Below are 17539 nucleotides of genomic sequence, written 5' to 3'. Positions count from 1 at the left end.
CAGTGCAAATTCAGGCCCCATTATGTTTTTTCTTAAGAATCTTCTAAAATGACAGGACTTTGCTGAAACGAACCATGTTGCCTAAATTACTTTAAATTAAGGCCATAATGTTTTTTAAAAAAAGAAATGGTACCAGCCCATAGTTAATTAAGTACTTTCATTGTTAGTAGTGTATAACAATGAGAAAGAATAAATCAGGAAGATTTAATCTTACTTGCCTGACAATGCTGTTGAATGTTCTAAACTGGTATCTGGTTATCTGGAGGCTTATACTAACTTACTAATAGAGGAAGAATTTTAACTGATAGCTATTTTAACAATATAAAACATTGGACTAAAAATCAAGAGCTGTATTTCAACTAACTTTTCCAAAAGATCAACATTATTCAAATAAAACAAAGTCAGCATGCAGGCAGTTGTACGTGATTATACATGAAATAGCAGTAGGATTCTGAAGGAATATTATCAATATTTGATCAAAGAATCCTTGTGCAATGGGCTTGTTGGTATACTTCAATGCCACCTCTGTTTCTCTGTGATAGTCCCTGGAATAGCCACATTCTTATTTACACTAACGGTCTGCTGGGCCTCTTCTTATACAATGAATAAAATGACTGTACTATTCTCTTAGGAACATCATGAGTCTATTAATAAATCTTCAAGTAAAATATCTGGAAATAACTCAAAATCTCTCATGAAAGCTGTCCCCTGCTCTTGCGTTAATCTTCCGAGAGAAGTAAAGAGAGCCCAAGGCAAGTCCACAGTGAGCTGATACCACGTGGGGAATGAGGAAGTGGGAAGCGTACACAAGATGGGATCTTAATCCCCAACGACAGAGTGATGGTTTGGGGCTCTCAGTGCCTTCCTCACTGCAAGCTCTGCTCCCAGGGTATGCAGGGAAGTTTGGGAAACACACACAGAATCCACCAAGCATGAACGCTGATGGGTGAGGACAGCTGGTCCCTGAGGAGATGGCCCATGGGCACTGCAGGCGCATCGTTCCAAAACATTTCATTTTAGAGCTTATTAGAAGAGACCCAGATGCTAAAGTCCAAAGGCAGGAAGAGAGGGAAATCCATTTGCATTCAGAGATCTGTCACATTGTCGACTAAACTACTCTCTGAATTTGAGCATTATGGGGATAAATTATGAGGGGAAAAAGATCAACACCAGGGCAAATCCTGGGAGTCAACTGATAGAAAGATGCTGCTGATTTTAAGGAAAATAAAATGTGCTATAGCACAGGAGAACTTTTATGCACATGTTAATGGGGAAAAGCCACTAAGCTTGTGGACTTCAATCAATGTCCTTTTAAAAGTTAGACCACACCATAGGCATCTTTATTCCACTTCACTGGAAGAATGGGAGATCCACTCTGCAGCAAGCACATCTGACTGGAAAGGAAGGCTGGATACATATTGCATGAAGTTACTGTAGATCAGTCAAACATCCGCTAGTGATCCGTAATAGCAATTTGTAACCACACCACACTACATGCTTTGCCTTATAACACACTGAAGTCTCTGGGGGTGGCAGGGGACTAAGTGTGTAACTCTCAACTAGACTGAAATTGTTCTGACTGTGGTAGAAAGTAGCTGGGTGGACCTGAGCCAAGTGATATAAACCCTTGGTCATTTATCAGAAGGGAAGACGACTATGGATGCTGGAAACTTAACACACTAACATCCAGCAAATATGCCAAAAATATAAGTGTCATATTTTTATACGAAAACCTAAGATATTTTGAAAGAAAACCCAAGCCAAAAAAACCACCCATAAACTCAAATAGGCAAAAGGTCGGTCAATGTCTAAATAATATTCTCTCAGATCACTGTCATTCATCAGGCATGCTACTCCCTGTATCCTTCAACTGGGTCTCATATGCAGATGGTGGATATTCAAGATGAAAGAGGTATATGTACCCAAAAACTAATGAGGTGAGCTAATCAACTGGTTGACTTTTCTTTGCTGGATAGCAACAAAGGAATCTCCTGGGGATTTTTTGTGTCAAAGCTGAATCCACTGTTATTATGTCCTAAGACCCCAAAAGACCATCACACCTAGAAGAAACAATGAGCCCCATCCCAGAGCCAAGCACCCTAGACTCAACCCCGCAGGGCACTGGGGGCATACTCACCAGCCTCTCGGGTTGTGTTTCGGCTTGTTGGCTTGGGTGGAGGGATGGGGGCCTGCTTACCAGGAGCCTTGGTATTTTTTTTAATGGGAGGCACTTCGTCACCTTTGTGGCTGGCCCCAGTCGTGGCCCCTTTTGGAGGCACAGGTGTTTTTTTGGGTTTAGGTTTGGGTTTAGGCTTAGGAGGAGCTGAAGGAAGTAAAGCAGGAGCTGCCGGTGTTTCAGAGTGGTTTTCAGTGTTCTCTATAAATGAGAAAGCGAACAGAGGCAGACTGATACAGACACACACCATATAAAAACGAGGAGCAAGACATATGACAACAGTGATACAAAGCGTAGCTGCTTGGCCCTTGGGACCCCACGTGGAGTTCTGCACCAGAAAGACCAAAGTCTGAGGTAAAAGCAAAGGCTGAAAGACAAACTGAGGTGTACTCTCCAGGGACATTAATCACTGCTTTGATAAAACTGGGTTACACAAGCTACTTTGATGAAGTTATGCCAAGGATGAGTATAAACGTCCACAGGTCACAGGCCTTAGGTCCAGCCTTGAATCTGTGGTTGCTGGATGATGACGTGGGCACTCACTGCTAAATTTAAATTTAACAGATGTAACAAAGTTGAAGGCCCCCGGAGGGTGGCAGATGAGCACATTACACCCGCTGCCGTGGGGTGAGGACCGACAGCCACAGCAACCACATGACTCAGTTACCTTCGAGAACTTGAGCCCGATGAATCAGAAAAAGATTTGTGTTCAGTCTTACTGTGGTCAAAAATCAATCTCTTCTAAGCTAAGGGAGACTCTGGAGAATCTTTTACATGAGGTACAATGTGCTGAAGAATGAACCATTTTCTAAAATGTTCTCAAGTTCTCCCAGTACAGTGGCAGCTTCCTGTTTTACAATAACTTCCTCTGCCCTTCTCAAATGTTGTCACAGCTACAGGTACAGATGGTGCAGAATCCAAAAATTATCTGAGTTTGTTTTATAATGCAAATATAAATAATGGTTTTGAAAAGACAAAAGTTAAAATTCATATAAAAACTCATAGGTAAGAACAGGAGCCTCTGCCAAGAATTTACATAAATGGCAGAGAAAGAGTATCAGTCCCCTGCTTGGAGATGCTGAAGGTTCATTCATATATTCTCATCACATTTTTTCTAACAGTGACTGACTGAAATGAAAATAAACTAAAATATGGTTCTGGTCCAAAGAGCTAAGCAGCACTTCTTTAAAAATGGAACACAATGAAAAACGTATGACAGTGTTAAGATAAGACTAAGCTTTCACTGGGTATGTCCTCCCATTAATGAAGCAGCAAGAAAGGGTTTTAATATTGGAATATATCACATTTTAGTATTATTTTTATTATTTTGTTTCTTAGTGAGTGCGAAATGTAAACTTTTACCACTTCCCCCCATCAGTCCACACATATATAACCACCATAATAATGACTTAAGTTACAGTAGGCAATCAATAAAACTTCTTTAAAAGCTCATTTTTTATCCTGCCTCAGCCGTGAAACACCTCTCCCCCCCATCCCCCCCGCAAGTCACTGCGGCCCAAATTGACCTTTCCCGCCTCTAAACTCTTTCGGCCTTATCATGTGGGCCACATATTCAACATTTATCAGAGGCTACTTTGTACTTTTTGCCTTTCTGTTTATACATCTTGTCTCCTCAATTAAGCTGCTTATTATCATATGTAGTGGCCCTGCAAACCCAGCTGGTCTGAACCAGGCCAGGTAATCACAAGAGTCGGTTAATGTTAAGGATGACACAAGTGGATACACACCTCAAACATTTTATTTTAACATACAATCTACAAACATACATTGACTTAGACGTAGGGCCCAAGTCTATTCTTTAAATACGTCTTTGTAGTTTGAGCCCCTAGCATAATACTGAAATGTGTGGAGACCAAGCCCAACGATGCTGTCCATGGTGAGACCAAACTGATCTGCAACACTTGAGATCTTAACCCTCTTTCATACTATAAGCCCCACATGTCTTATCCTCTCACTTCACGGCATGTCACTGAGGGATATTTTTTCTTTCTGTGTAAGGTTTTACATTCCAAAGTTAGACACCAAAGTATCCAGCTTCTGGGTTTGGGAAGGAGGAGATGGCTGGCTCTATGACAGTTGGGAAGGACAATCCGTACTGGGGAGAAGATGGACATACCACACACAAACTTTCTCCTGACTCCTTGGGAAGATGGCCCACGCCTCCTCCCTCTTCGAACTCTACCACCTACCTCTGAGTGTCTGTCACCCTGGTGATTCCTACATCTGTGTGTTTGTGGGGGGTGGTGCATGTGAGTGTACAAACTGTATGTTTTTCTGACTAAATTACAAACTCCTTTTGTCTGAAATTTTATATCCCATCAACCACAATGCTTTCAGCACCCTGTCTATTCAATGAATGCCACTGACTGGCTATTAGCTATTGACACCCAAACCAGTAGAAAACAGACTCTTTACTTCTGTCTGGGAGGTAAGGAATTAAGTCGAGTTGTACTTTTTGCTATTATCATATGATCTGAAGGCAGGATATAAGGATTATCATTTCAAGAGAAGGTTCAGAAAGGGCTGCCTATTCATTCTGGCTGGACAAGGACACCGTGCGTCACAGCAATGACGTCTGGAAGATAAGCTGTTTCCCAGATGTCCACACATGGCTCCTCCTGCCACTTGAAGGGTTGAGTTCAGCAATACTCAGAGCAAGGCCAGGCACCGCGTGCCTTCTTCACCTTGCCTAGAATGCGTTTCTGCCCCATTCCCCTCTTTCACTCAACTACTTCCTTGTCTCCTTCAGGTCTTACTTTAGAAATATCTTTCTCTGAGAACCAGAAGTGGCCCCTGCTGCAAGCTCCCCTGGCTCGCCACACTTGGGCCTTGCATGGCACTTGGCATCTTGCACTACAATTGCCTGTTTGCATTCTGGTCTCCTCGTAGGCCGTGATCCGCTTGAGGGCAAAGGCCAGTTTTCCTTCACTGCTCTTTTCCTAGCTCCCGGTAGAGTCTAACCTCGTTATTCTTTGTGGAACAAATAACTGTTCATCATTTGTTAATTCATGGAAAGCCCTTTACAATAACTCAATAGAAATAATATCAATTTTCAGATTTCTCCTATTTAATACCAAGCTGTATTTCACAGATAGCAGGTCGGTTTCTCTGCTCTTGTATATTTAAGGGCACTTGCTGAGAAACAATGATGGGAGACTTAGTGCCCCGAAGACCTTAAGGAAGAAGTCTCCAGCATTTGCAGAGGAGGCCTAAGACCACTGTATCATCAGATACCTCCAGGAGCTCCAGAAATACCCGCCTGTCCTGGGTGGAAGCTGCCCACAGAGCAAGTGCAAAGGACATCACTTACCATTTGTTTTGCTTTCTTTGACACTGATGTTTCAAATATTAAAGTGCTGAGATATTGTCTTATAAAGTGATATAAGTCTCTAGGATTTTAAAGGCATATGATGTGGCTTTGCAAATATAACCAATTAATAGACAAAGCAATGCTCTTAAGTTGCCTTAATGCAGAAGGAAGGGGAGCACGGTTTCCCCAAATAAAGGGTGAATTAAGACCATGAGATGGTGGGTTTGCATGACAGTGAGCTCACACGAGGAGTGAGACCAGAAGAGGAACAGAGGCAAAAGTGAATCTCAGGTGAGTTTTCCGAATTAAATGTGTCTTTCCAGAAAAATAAACTGTTGACTTATAAACTGTTCATAAAGCATTTGCTATTTAACACAATACACTATGATGTTAGTTATGGGTGATATTCTTTTCAGTGTCAGGACGTGGTTTCATACCCATTTCTTCTCATTATCAGGGTGGCTCTGGCGTGCGCACTGTCGGCACAATGGGAGGGGCTCGCTGCATCATTAGTGGCACGTCAGCCCTTCCAGCACTCCCGTCGCCTTAGGTACTGCCTAGCCAAGCAAGGGGTTCTCCTGGAACTTATCCGACCAGAACGAACTGAATGTACCGATTCTAAGTAAAGAATAAGAAAAGAAAAACACCTCAACTATTCACGGACCTAGGTCTGCCATCTTCTTTCTAGAACATCAAGGCCTGCTGGTGAATTCACATAAAACTGTCGGCAACTTTTTATTATGTTGATAACGGAAATGCTTGCTTTGAAGTCTGGCCAGTCCAGTGACTGACACCCCGCGTGGACCAGGCAAGCACCAGAATGGCACTGTTACATAATGGAGGATGGGATTCTTGAACGTGAGAAGGCTGCACCAGGAACGAACCACAGATGGATTTGGAATTTAACAGTTTGGTGAGAGAGGAAAGCAAGACTTAAAAACAAACAAAAACCAAAAAATGTCCCTACTTACATTAATACTTTCAACTAAATTCCTTTCAAATGTATTTAAGTGTACTTTATGTTCCAGGAATATTATCATTACAATTTGTTAATTTCTCATAATTGGTGTGCATAAGCTTAACTAGTTTGTTTTTCAATGGAACAAGGCTAAGTAAAGCTCCATGAAATAAAACAAAATAATGAATTTCCAACAGATTATTAACATAGGCTTCTAAAACTGTTTTTTCCAAGCTAAAGGAGTAGGCGAATTAGATGAATAGATTTTTTATTTTATTTAATTTTTTTGAGACAGAGTCTCTTGCTCTGTTGCCTGGGCAAGAGTACAGTGGCATCATCATAGCTTACAGCAACCTCAAATTCCCAGGCTCAAGTGATCCTCCTGCCGCAGCCTCCCTGAGTAGCTGGGCCTACAGGCGAGTGCCACCACACCCAACTAATTTTTGTATTTTTTTGTAAAGACAGGGTCTCTGCTATGTTGCTCAGGCTGGTCTCAAACTCCTGGCCCTAAGTGATCCTCCTGCCTCAGCTTCCCAGAGTGCTAGGATTATAGGCATGAGCTATCACACCTGGCCCCTAAACCTTTTAAAGACTAATTTATATGCAAATAATAAATGGTTATAGACTTCCAGAGAAGATGATTTTAAGTTACAGCTGTGTGTTTAATGGGGCCATCAAATATTCTTTTGTTCCCTTTGTTTTTGGAGAATGTAGGTGAAGAACGGAGGAAGAGAAGGCGTCTCAAAATGCCTACAGAACTAGGTTTGACAAAATTTGGCCATCCAACTCAGAGGCAGACATTATAAAACAGGAAATAGTCTATTTTCAAGGATTCCTTTCTATGCTGCATGGAGTCATCTAAGATCTCCCAACAAAATCTTTCCTTATGGGAGTTTCAGTTCAGGTTTGCATAAATTTGAAGCCCTGAGGTTCCTCCTGCACATTATAGCAGTGGTATTGAGATGTAATCAATCCATGACCAAAACTCTGTGAAGGTTCTGGGGGTCCCTGATAGACACATATTTTGCAGGTATCTCACTCTACCATATTCACTTTAGAAACCAAGGTCTCTAAAGAAGCCTTCAGGGAATCACATAACTGCCTCTGGCACATTTTGAAATAGCCAATTGCATAGGCAAATCCCTCGGAGCAGAGGCTGTGGCAATCAGCCGACAGAGCAACCAAAGCACTGCCATCTCTGGGAACTATTCCTGGGTCTCTCTCAGAAATGTCTAGAACCTATGATATTGGGAATGTGGTTGGCGCCTGCCAAGTTCCCACTGCTGGAGAGAAAGTGCTGGGCTGAAGGAGCCACATGGGGTTTGATATTTCTCCATGCTGAGCTGCCCACAGGGCCCAGTTAGTTGTAACCAGCAGAGAAAGATGTTCAGATTTCTCACTTTTTTAAGATCCTGAGAAAAAGCTCTTAAGAAAACTACAAAATTCTCAAACATCTCTAATGATTAAAGAGGCTACTCCTTCAGATTATTACCTTTAGTTAACCCTCTTTAATAATAAAAAATCAAACAGTGTGCTTAAAATTTGGATGCATCTACTTGAGAAAATCATCCCATTTCTCTTCACTAGTTATTATTTCTCTCTTCTTTGTATTTATAAACCTTCTCTCTGCAGAATTTGCTGGTTTTAGAGTCCCTATTTGGAGCCCAAGACCTGGTTCTAGACATTGAGCTGTACTAAAGTACATAATACAGGTTCTCTTTTATTTTACCTTTCTTATCTTCTGCCTTTTCCTCCAGAGGTGGTGTTTTTTCAGAAACAGAGCCATTACCTTCTTCAGACTTTACTATATTTTCCTCTCGGGTAGATTCCTCTCCGATGGGTATCATGTGCCCGTTTGAATTTTCAAAGTTAACTGTTACATCTCCATCTAAAAGGGGAAAGAAACACCTAGATGTCTAACTTGATGGCTTTCTTAAAAACAAGTTTTCCAGTTACTAGGATGGTAGGATTTAGGTTCACGTTTCAGTGCCTGGGAACCCAATCCATCCTGCACTGTTTCACCAAATAATTTATTCAAAACAAAAGAGCTAGAAAGTCCTTAGTGTTGGGGGAAAGCAGCTATGGAAGGAAGATCCGTGCGCCATTTCAAGACAGTAGGAATAATTATCCTAATTACACAATCCCAGGGCAGCAGAGTCCCTCTGTTCCAGTGCTTAGGTTTGGTTGAAGTCAATACTTAAGTGTCTTTCTCATTCAGAAACGGAATGGTGAAAGGAATAATCTGGAAAATGGAATAAACATTTTAACAAGCACCAAAAACACAAGGTGAATGAAAATACACAAATAACATGAAATGTAATTACGTATACAAACAATTGGTGGGAGAGTATGAAAATTTCTAAGCACCACTGTTTCCAGACTATATTACATATAAGGTGTGCTAACTTCACACAGTAATATAACTGTTAGTCTATGTTCAAGGAAAAGATGGTAGCAAGGCTAATTTTATTTTTGTTTTGTTATTTATGGAAAGATTAAAATCACTCAGGTAATTATTATATATAACTGATGAAAAACTTAAATTGGCCTAATAATAATTTGAAAACATTAGAGGGGAAAAAAAACACAGAAAAAGTAAGGACAGAGGAATTTTTAAAAAATCAGTTGAAAATAAAATTTTGAATAATTATCGAAGTCATAAATAACTAGTTTTAACCCCTAAACTTTCATAATTTCTGGGGGTTTCTAAAGTGAAAGAGATTTTCTAGAAACTTTTAATTCAGTGATGCTTGAAAAAATTAACCCTACTTCATCTCTGGAAAAATTTAAGAGGTTTGTAAAAGAAAAATAAATGAATTGAAATTTTGACTTAGCAAACTTGAAGAAATGCATGATTAGAGCTGTTTCTATGGAATTTTTGATTAATCTTATTTTGGTAATCATAAAACAGAGACCATTTCTCAAATTTTCATTAAATATGATTGAACTGCTGTGGCTTGGCAATAAAACCTATTCATCTTGACAGAAACAGGCATGACATTTTTATAAGTAAAACACATGTCATGATATTATGTCATGCTCAGAATGAACAAGCAATTGTTGCTTAGTCATATAACTCCCAAGAACCTATAATCTGAGTCCTGTGTAAAGCTAAAATAGACAATAATTTAAGCAATGTCATTGCAAGTGAATCTTAACTATTTCAGTAAAATTAAGGTAGGAATTTTTTAAAGAATATATCTCAAACCAAAAGAACCCAAAAGATTCTTAATTCCTATTATTGGATCCCAAGAAATTAGCTGTAAAAAAGGGAGGGGAGGACACAATGTGTCCAGATAAAATAAAAATGAAGAAAGAATGGAAAATTCCAAACAAAATGGAAAACCACTTCTTTATATAAAAGTCCTCAGATTTTAGGTAACTCAAATATAAATTTATCTTGGTTTTCTTCGACTTTAGTTGGTAATAACAATATGTTAAAGCCATGTTAATGATGAATTAATTCTATTTTAAGCATTATTATATTAAAATTCTTTAGTAAATTAACAGATTTATAAAATTTAGAACAAAACAGCTAGTGAGAAAATTAAATAGTTGTGACACAAGAAACAACTGGATTATTGTATGCTAGAGAAAAATAGTCAAGAATGTGGAAAGATACTTACTTTGAGGCATGAAATAAAGCTAGTGCATATGAAAACAACTGTAGAGAAAGAGACATGTTTGTGATAAATATGGAATTCAAAAATAAAATAGAGGAGAATTAAAGTTATTAACTAGTTGGTGTGTGTATTGAAAAGGTTTTCTAGTACTGTGGGCTAATAAATTTGTTTTAGAATTAAAGTAAGTTAAATTCTTGATATAGTGTATGTATGTCAGCGAAATATAAGCATAGCAAAAAAAAAAGGCAAGAAAAGATGCTGAGCTACACGACAGGTGACAATAAGAGGCCAGGCCAACAAGTCTCACAGGAGCATTTGTACGCAAAGGAAAGAAAACTCAGAAAGTATTAATAGTTGTAAACTTAAAGTAAAATGAGAGATAAAGCACAATCAGAAACAAGTGGTTAAATCAGGAGCATGACAGTTTGAAGGAGTTTCTCTCTGTCTGGTAAACAGTTGGGGATATAAAGCAGGAACAGATACGTGGAGGAAATCATGTATGAGCAAAAGGTGAGTGATTCATTAGAAGTTTGAAAGTAAGTGGTAGGAGAAGAAAGCAAAAAACACCTCTATGCTGTCGAAAGCAAAGGGAAAATGTGGAAGGAAAGAAGCAGAGGTAAAAAGTAACTTTGGATTAGACCATGGACTTCTCAGGAGATAAGACAAATTGCTGAACTTCTAGATTGAAGGTGTGTCTTGGTGTGAAAAAGAGAATCTAAAAGGAGTAATAATAAAAGCTGTGTGTGCAGGTGTGGGCCAGGAAGGGATGAGGTCAAAGCCAGGGTAGCTGGAGGGATTTAAAGTCTATCTAGCTCACTGAATAAAGGGCTTGATTGACAGGCACTGTTAAGAGCGAGGCGAGGTTGAAAAGATCAAGGCAAAGAATGAAGCTTCATTGGCAGAAGAGAGGAGGCTGTCACCAAGAACAGCAGCTTCCAGTTTTCCAGACCGAAATTCTCAAGATAATTGTCTTTGGGAAAAGTGACAGCAAACTATTTTCTCCAGCCCTCAGCTGCAAAGGAGAAGGATTCCATTTATAACAGGTATCCCTTGGAACTTTCAACCATAGGCAAATTCTACAGTTTTGTATAGGAATCATGCAAAAGGTGGAAAGTAAAAAACTCAGTAGTTTATGACTTCTCAAACATTAAAACTATTACATTATGTTTAGGTTAAAAATTATCTTTTTTTTTTAATTTTTAAAAACTTTTAACGTTCAGCTGCAAAAGTTAAATAAGAAGGTCAAATAGAGTCCAATTTCTGAGAAATAAATATATGTTGGCCCAAGAAATTGTAGTCTATGAGGCAAATAGTTTAACCACTTCTGCCAAATAAAAACCAAGCAATGCTAAGCATTTCTTTATGTTGACCATTGCTACTTGATTTTAGAAAAAATAAACTCTTTTTTCTACCTACAAATTTTAATCAGGAAAAAAATGGGCCTTTAATCTCTATCTTTAAACCTACGAACAGTTTTAATAGTAAATCTTTCCACTTTTTTCTTTCTTTAAAATATTTCCAAATAAAAGATGCCAAACAAATGCCTTGGCCCACTCCATAAAGCTGATGATGGTTCAGTGTTCAGCACTCAGAGGGTATGTAATTTCTCTACTGCCTCCAAAGAGATTACATGGAGACGAATTTTGATACTTTAGGTTTTAAAAAGTTAGGGATGTGCATTTTTTTTATTTTTAAAAGTCCCAGACAGGAAATAAATAGCTTCAAGGTAATAGAAAATTAGGGAAGACAAACAGTTCATTTATAAAGTAGAGTGAGAAAAGTTTGACAGGTAAGAAACTGAAATAAAATACCTAAAATTGTGAGGGCTCAAGAAAAATGGTATTATTCACTCTAGAATTCCTTATTTTCTTTGAAGCAGGAGTAAAACAGTAAAGCATTTCTCAGCTCCACTCTGGAATTATTCACATGCTGGAAAAAGTGTGTCATTTTGATTTATAAATAGTAAATGCCCAAAAATGTTAAGTTCTTTGCAGGGAACATATATCAAAAAAAAAAGAAAGTACTAGTATTTCATTTTCAAATTAACAGTATCTTATTTGTTCTCATAAAAGTAATAATAATACTTGATCCTAGTAAATGTCTGGAGGGGGGAGGCATGAGATAAATCAATAACGTTACAACAAAATGTTCCTTAGTTTTAATAGTAGTGGGAGTGATAAAAATCATTTGGTGTTATTTATTTGGAAAAATAACCAATGTTGATATTTTCTTTTGAGGGTCAATCTTGGTTTCTATCTAATCCTTGTCTTTTCTGAGCAAGATTTCTCCTTGAGAGGATAGAGAAAAAAGGAAAGAAGATTAAACGTAGGAAAAAAAAAACCTTGGAAATAATCATTGTTAGTGAAAAGGTGAGAGGGAATCAGATTTAGAGAAACAAAAAGAGATCAGTATTAGAAAAATGAAAGAATGCAGAAAGCAGATTAATTTAATTTGGTCTTTCATGCATTATTGATTGCACATTTGAGGCCAGTCTGCCATGTCTCTTCTCTCTTTTCTTTTAGTGGTAGTCTTAAGAAACGAGTAAGGCATGAACCAAGCTAAAACTTTGCATTTACTCAAATAGTTGAGTTTGATGTGAATAGAAAGATTGAAGCTCAAGAACAGAGAAGAGAAGGAGTCATAGAAGCATTTGTATCTCATCTGAATCACTAGCCACAGATGGACCTTTGCAGCGTTTGGGGTTTAGATAAGTGACATATGGTGACAGGTTCACCAGAAAAGCCACTGGGTTTCTATTTTGTAATACCCCAGATTCCCTGCAGCCCACAAAGGCATCAAGAATGAAAGCAAGGTTCTCGCAGTATGTTACTTACTCACTGCTTCATCTGACAGAGACCACGATCATTTTAAATTTCAAACAAAAATAAAAGAAAGACCAAAGAATGAAGGATCAAATTATTTTAAATGTATGATTAATTTCCTCACCTTGATCAGGCAATTCCTTAAGAACTCCCCTTCTTATCAGCTCCTCTCTACTTTGTCTTGTGGATATCTTCCTTTCTAATACTTTTAAAAAGAACAAGCACAAGTAAGAATCGAGTCATTGCTTAAAATAATTATGAAAAACATTCCAAGTAGAATTGAGCATATTCATTCTGTTCACATAGGGGCTCAAACCCCAGTGTTTTCCAGTTGCCTAGAAAAATGTAATTGGAGTCAAATCAACATAGCAAGGACAAGGGCAAATGGCTCCAGCCAGTACTTCAGCCCAGCCACTGCCCCTGTTCTTCCCAATGGTAATCTTTGGCCAGGAATCCAGACATACTCTTCCACACCAACTATAGGTTACCTCTCACTTTGAAATATTTCTGTCTTTGGCAATGATGCATTCTGCAGCATGTGACTCTATGGATGTGCTCATATTACCTGTCATACTCACAAATTCAAGAGGGTTCTAATATATCCACTGAAAAACCCATCATAGGAAGACAGAGAAAGAAGAATGGACAATTTTCACAGGCTTGTAAGGAGATGACAATCTCAACACTGATTCTTGCCTCTTCCGGAAGAAATTTAAATTCCTAGTACAACTTCAGAATGGGTTTTAGAAGCTTAGGAGTGAGGCCTCTGTAGTATTCATCTTGTGTGTGTATGTTAGAGTTCCTGAACCCTACTATGCAACCACCAGCTCCATTCCTCACTTTCAGGGGCCAAGAAGGTGTGTAAAACTAACATGTGGGCTTGTCACCTACTAATCCTTTGAGTCAACATTTCCCAAAGTGTGTTCTGCAGAATTCTATTCCCTCCAAATGCTCTGTTCAAAAAAGGACCTTGACACAGCAGAGAAGGGCTGGATAAAGGTTCTCGGGAACCTTGAGGAGGAGGACAGGTGGGCTGGTGGAGAGCGGGCAGCCACAGTCCCACTCGATTCCTGACCCTCCCTAAGATCTCTACTCCTGGCCTTATAATCGGAAAATCCTGGAGCTACTCTAGATGACGCCATTTCAACTAAACTAAACCCAAACTAAAGCCGTTACTCCAAGCCATGCCCTGACACACAGGAAGGGAGCTGGTGATAAGACTAACAACGTGTTTTCTCAATGTCCCAGGCGGCCTGAAGCAAGGACACTGAAAGGGAGGGGGAGGCAGGGTGTGCCTTGGGCACCCAGTTTCGTAATAAGCTCATGAAAGTCTTAGAAAATTGTTTACTAAAGACAAGAGCCTGGAATAGCAACACTTAGTCTCTCCTGAAGAAATTGGATTGTTTTTCCTTTCTGATAACTAGGAATTGTGTATTCTTTTTTAAATCCTGGTTGTTAGAAAAGTCAGGGTAAAACTTGACATGAACACAGAGTTCATGTGACAATTCATGGGTAGAATCTCTGTTTCCTCCCCCTCTGCAACCTGACTCGATTTATATTTTATGTATTGTACATATGCTCTTTGTTGCAAGTTTTCTCAAACATTTTTAAGACAGCATTAGAATATACACAAACAAGAAAATGAATGAGGTGATGAATGAATGAATGGTCAAAAGAATGACCACAAACATCTTATGGTTTTCAATGGAGACATATGCAGAAGCCTCTCCTCCCTTCCATTAAATCAGCAGTCCCCAACCCCTTTGGCACCAGGGGCTGGTTTCATGGAAGACAATTTTTCCACAGACCGGGGGTGCAGTGGTGGGGTGCGTGCGTGGTGGGGTGCGGAGCTCAGGCGGTGATTTGCAATCTGTTTCCTAACAGGCCACGGACCAGTACCAGGCTACGGCCCAAGGGTTGGGGACCACAGCATTAGATGATTCACCCATCCCTCTTCCTGTCCCTTCCAGAACAAGTAACAACAGCTCACTTAAAGGTTAGTGATTTCAATGGACAAAGTCAATCTGGCATAGGGGCAAAGAGTTCTTTCAGGGCAGTTCTTTTTGGTAGAAGGAGTGTGGTTACTTAAACACAGTTTCAATTTGTTCAGACCCTTGCTGAAGAGGAGAGAACCCTTATCAGCACAGGAAGCCAAATAACAACACCCACAATGACAGGCGGAACATTGCTGAGATTTTTGCAGGTGGTTTAGAAGGACTCTGACCACTGCTGCCTCCCAGGGATTGTACAAACCCATTAATACATGACAGGGCTCTGAGGGGCGGCAGGACTCTAGGCCTCTTGCAACAGTTGTCCTGGCCTCCGTTCCTGGGGACAGGCCCAGAGATTCACGGCTGTTCTGCCCTAAGCTTGAGGATGTGGAGATGGCACCTGTCAGAGCAAGTGCAGCGGGTCGCGGGGGTCAGGCTGCATTCTGGCAAACCACATGCACGGCCATTCGGAATGCAACCACTGCGGCCGGCTTTCTCATCTTCATCCACCCTTTGCTCATATGAAACAGAGCATTTCATTGTTTGCTGCTTCTGAAAAGTTTTCTAAAACACAGAATGGTTGTCAAGAGTCCTGGATGCTAGTCCCAAAACTCCTACAACTAGTTGGGAGACCCTGGGCAGTCACTTCAAATTCCTGGGCCTCTAATCCGTTATCTACAAAATAAGGGACAAGATTCAATGATCGCTAAGGACAACTAGTCCAGCTCAAACGTGGTGTGATCCTGTATCATTAATCAAGTCTGTTCTGTAATCTCTGCTTTGGGCACCTTTACAAACTTTCATCCTTGCACTAAAAAATCACCCGAGAGCCTGGAATATAGTCCCTTTTTTTGGTTTCTGCCTTTCCATTGTGGATCTCAAAGGATTCTTTAGTTTTAGTTTTGAGTCTTCTGTTGCTTTAGTTCTAACTTAGTCTCAGCTAAAAATTCCTACTCTTTCTTCCTTGTAAACTAAAAATTCCTCTTCTTCTTTCTTCCTTGTAAACTCCGGAGCTTTGAAGCAGCAGCATCGGCTTCCTGCCAAGAATCAAAACCGACAGCTTTGTTCTTTTGCTCTACCTCCCATAAACAGGCCCTGATAGGAAAACGCTGTTGGCTATTTGTTTGGTCTTCGGCTGAGCGCATTTTTAACACACCATGCAGATACCTGTGTACAGCGCCAAGGAGAACAAGCTGCAGGTGACTGAGCGTGGAAGGTATGTTGCGGGGCACAAAATTCCAACCACCGCTCTCACAGAAGTACAAGTATCTCATTCTTCACCTTTTAAAATATTTGCCTCGTGTTTATATAGCGTCTGTATGTTTGCAGAGCACATTCACCGGACACTTTTTCATGGGCTCAGAGGGGTTTTGCATTGGAATGAATCTGAGAGGTCATTCTAGTCCAATGTGCTGCGCAAAGCAGGAGCCGTCCCAGAACATTCCTGCGATGTGCTCGAGCACCTGCTTCAAAACATTCAGAGGCAGGATGCTCACTTCGTGGCATGATTTGGTTACCGATTGCCCTCATTGTTAGGAAGGTATTCCTTAGGAGGGGTCCACATTGCACTCCCTGTGACTTCTGCACATTCATCAAACCCAGGCTCTCTGTGGCTCTAGAGTACGGCATTGTGAGTAGAAAATGGCAGGAGTCAGCTCTGTGTATTCACTGAGAGCAAAGCGAGTGACTGAAGCCTCCTAGAATCTGATCCCAACCGTCCCACCAGCTGCTCCTTGACTTTGAAGCTCATACCAACCTGTGCAACAACATAATGCTGGGGCCTCTCCCACAGCTACAGGGTAACCAAAGTAGTGCCAGGAAAGTGCTACTGAAGCACAGATGGCTGGTGTAGTAAAGTCTCCATGAAAAGTCTTGTCACCAGTTGAGTAAATAAATGGCTCACGGTTACTCACATTTATCCCAGTTGAAAAGGCATGAGTGATTTTTATACCAAAATCAAGCAAAACCACGATTTCTGTTTCACTCTCTGCACTGAGTGAATCAATATTTTGACAGTTCAACCTAATTACAACAGCACACATTCGACTTTGCCCTAGGAAGTAAAGGAAGCGCTGGGCCCCACTTTCCTGACTTCACACTTACACTCTGGTGATCTTCCAAAGATTTCCAGCGGTTGCCCATCTCAGTTGGAATAACATCTCAACTCTAACACGCCATAACCTTAGGCTGTCCCATCTCCCACCTGCCTGTCTCCTAACCCCTCCCTCCTGGCTCCCCTAGCTCCAGCCCCTCGGGGCCCTCAGGCTTCTCACCTAAGGCACCTTGCACGGTGGCCTCTGTCCTTTCCAGGAGGCCATTTTCCCGTCTACCCACTCGTCTCACTCCATCATGTCCTATAAGCCTCTGCTCAACGGTCACATCACCAGAAACCCCTTCCCTGCCCACCTGATGTACAATGGCTGGTTCCTCTTCCCCATTTTACCCATCTTTGTTCCCTGAAAAATAATATGCGGCCATCGCCTCCTAGCATGCATAAGTGTAAAATCTTGATGAGGACCAAAATTCTGTTTTGCTTACTCCTGTATCCCCAAAGGCGACTTGCAGGCTGTTGGCACTTAAAAAAAAAGTGTTTTTGTTGAATAAATGAATAAAAGAAAATAGGCTAATAATGATAACG

General features: G+C 40.3%; 1 protein-coding gene across 4 annotated transcripts in view; it reads right to left on the bottom strand.

The window, feature by feature from the left end:
- Window positions 1-17539, bottom strand: part of PHACTR2 (phosphatase and actin regulator 2) — a 116068-nt gene that overhangs the window by 41679 nt on the left and 56850 nt on the right. For 3 of the 4 annotated variants that reach the window (XM_045544493.1, XM_045544494.1, XM_045544495.1), the window contains exons 3-4: window positions 13035-13115; window positions 8195-8353 (exon numbers count right to left, since the gene is read on the bottom strand). In XM_045544493.1, coding sequence (XP_045400449.1) covers window positions 8195-8353; window positions 13035-13115 — 240 coding nt within the window. Of the gene's footprint in view, window positions 1-2137; window positions 2378-8194; window positions 8354-13034; window positions 13116-17539 lie in introns of all 4 variants that reach the window. The other variant, XM_045544496.1, reaches the window with a different exon arrangement.

Source organism: Lemur catta, chromosome 2, assembly GCF_020740605.2.
Source record: "Lemur catta isolate mLemCat1 chromosome 2, mLemCat1.pri, whole genome shotgun sequence".
Taxonomy (NCBI): domain Eukaryota; kingdom Metazoa; phylum Chordata; class Mammalia; order Primates; family Lemuridae; genus Lemur; species Lemur catta.
The sequence above is the reverse complement of the archived record's forward strand: the minus strand, read 5'-3'. Positions and strand labels throughout refer to the sequence as shown.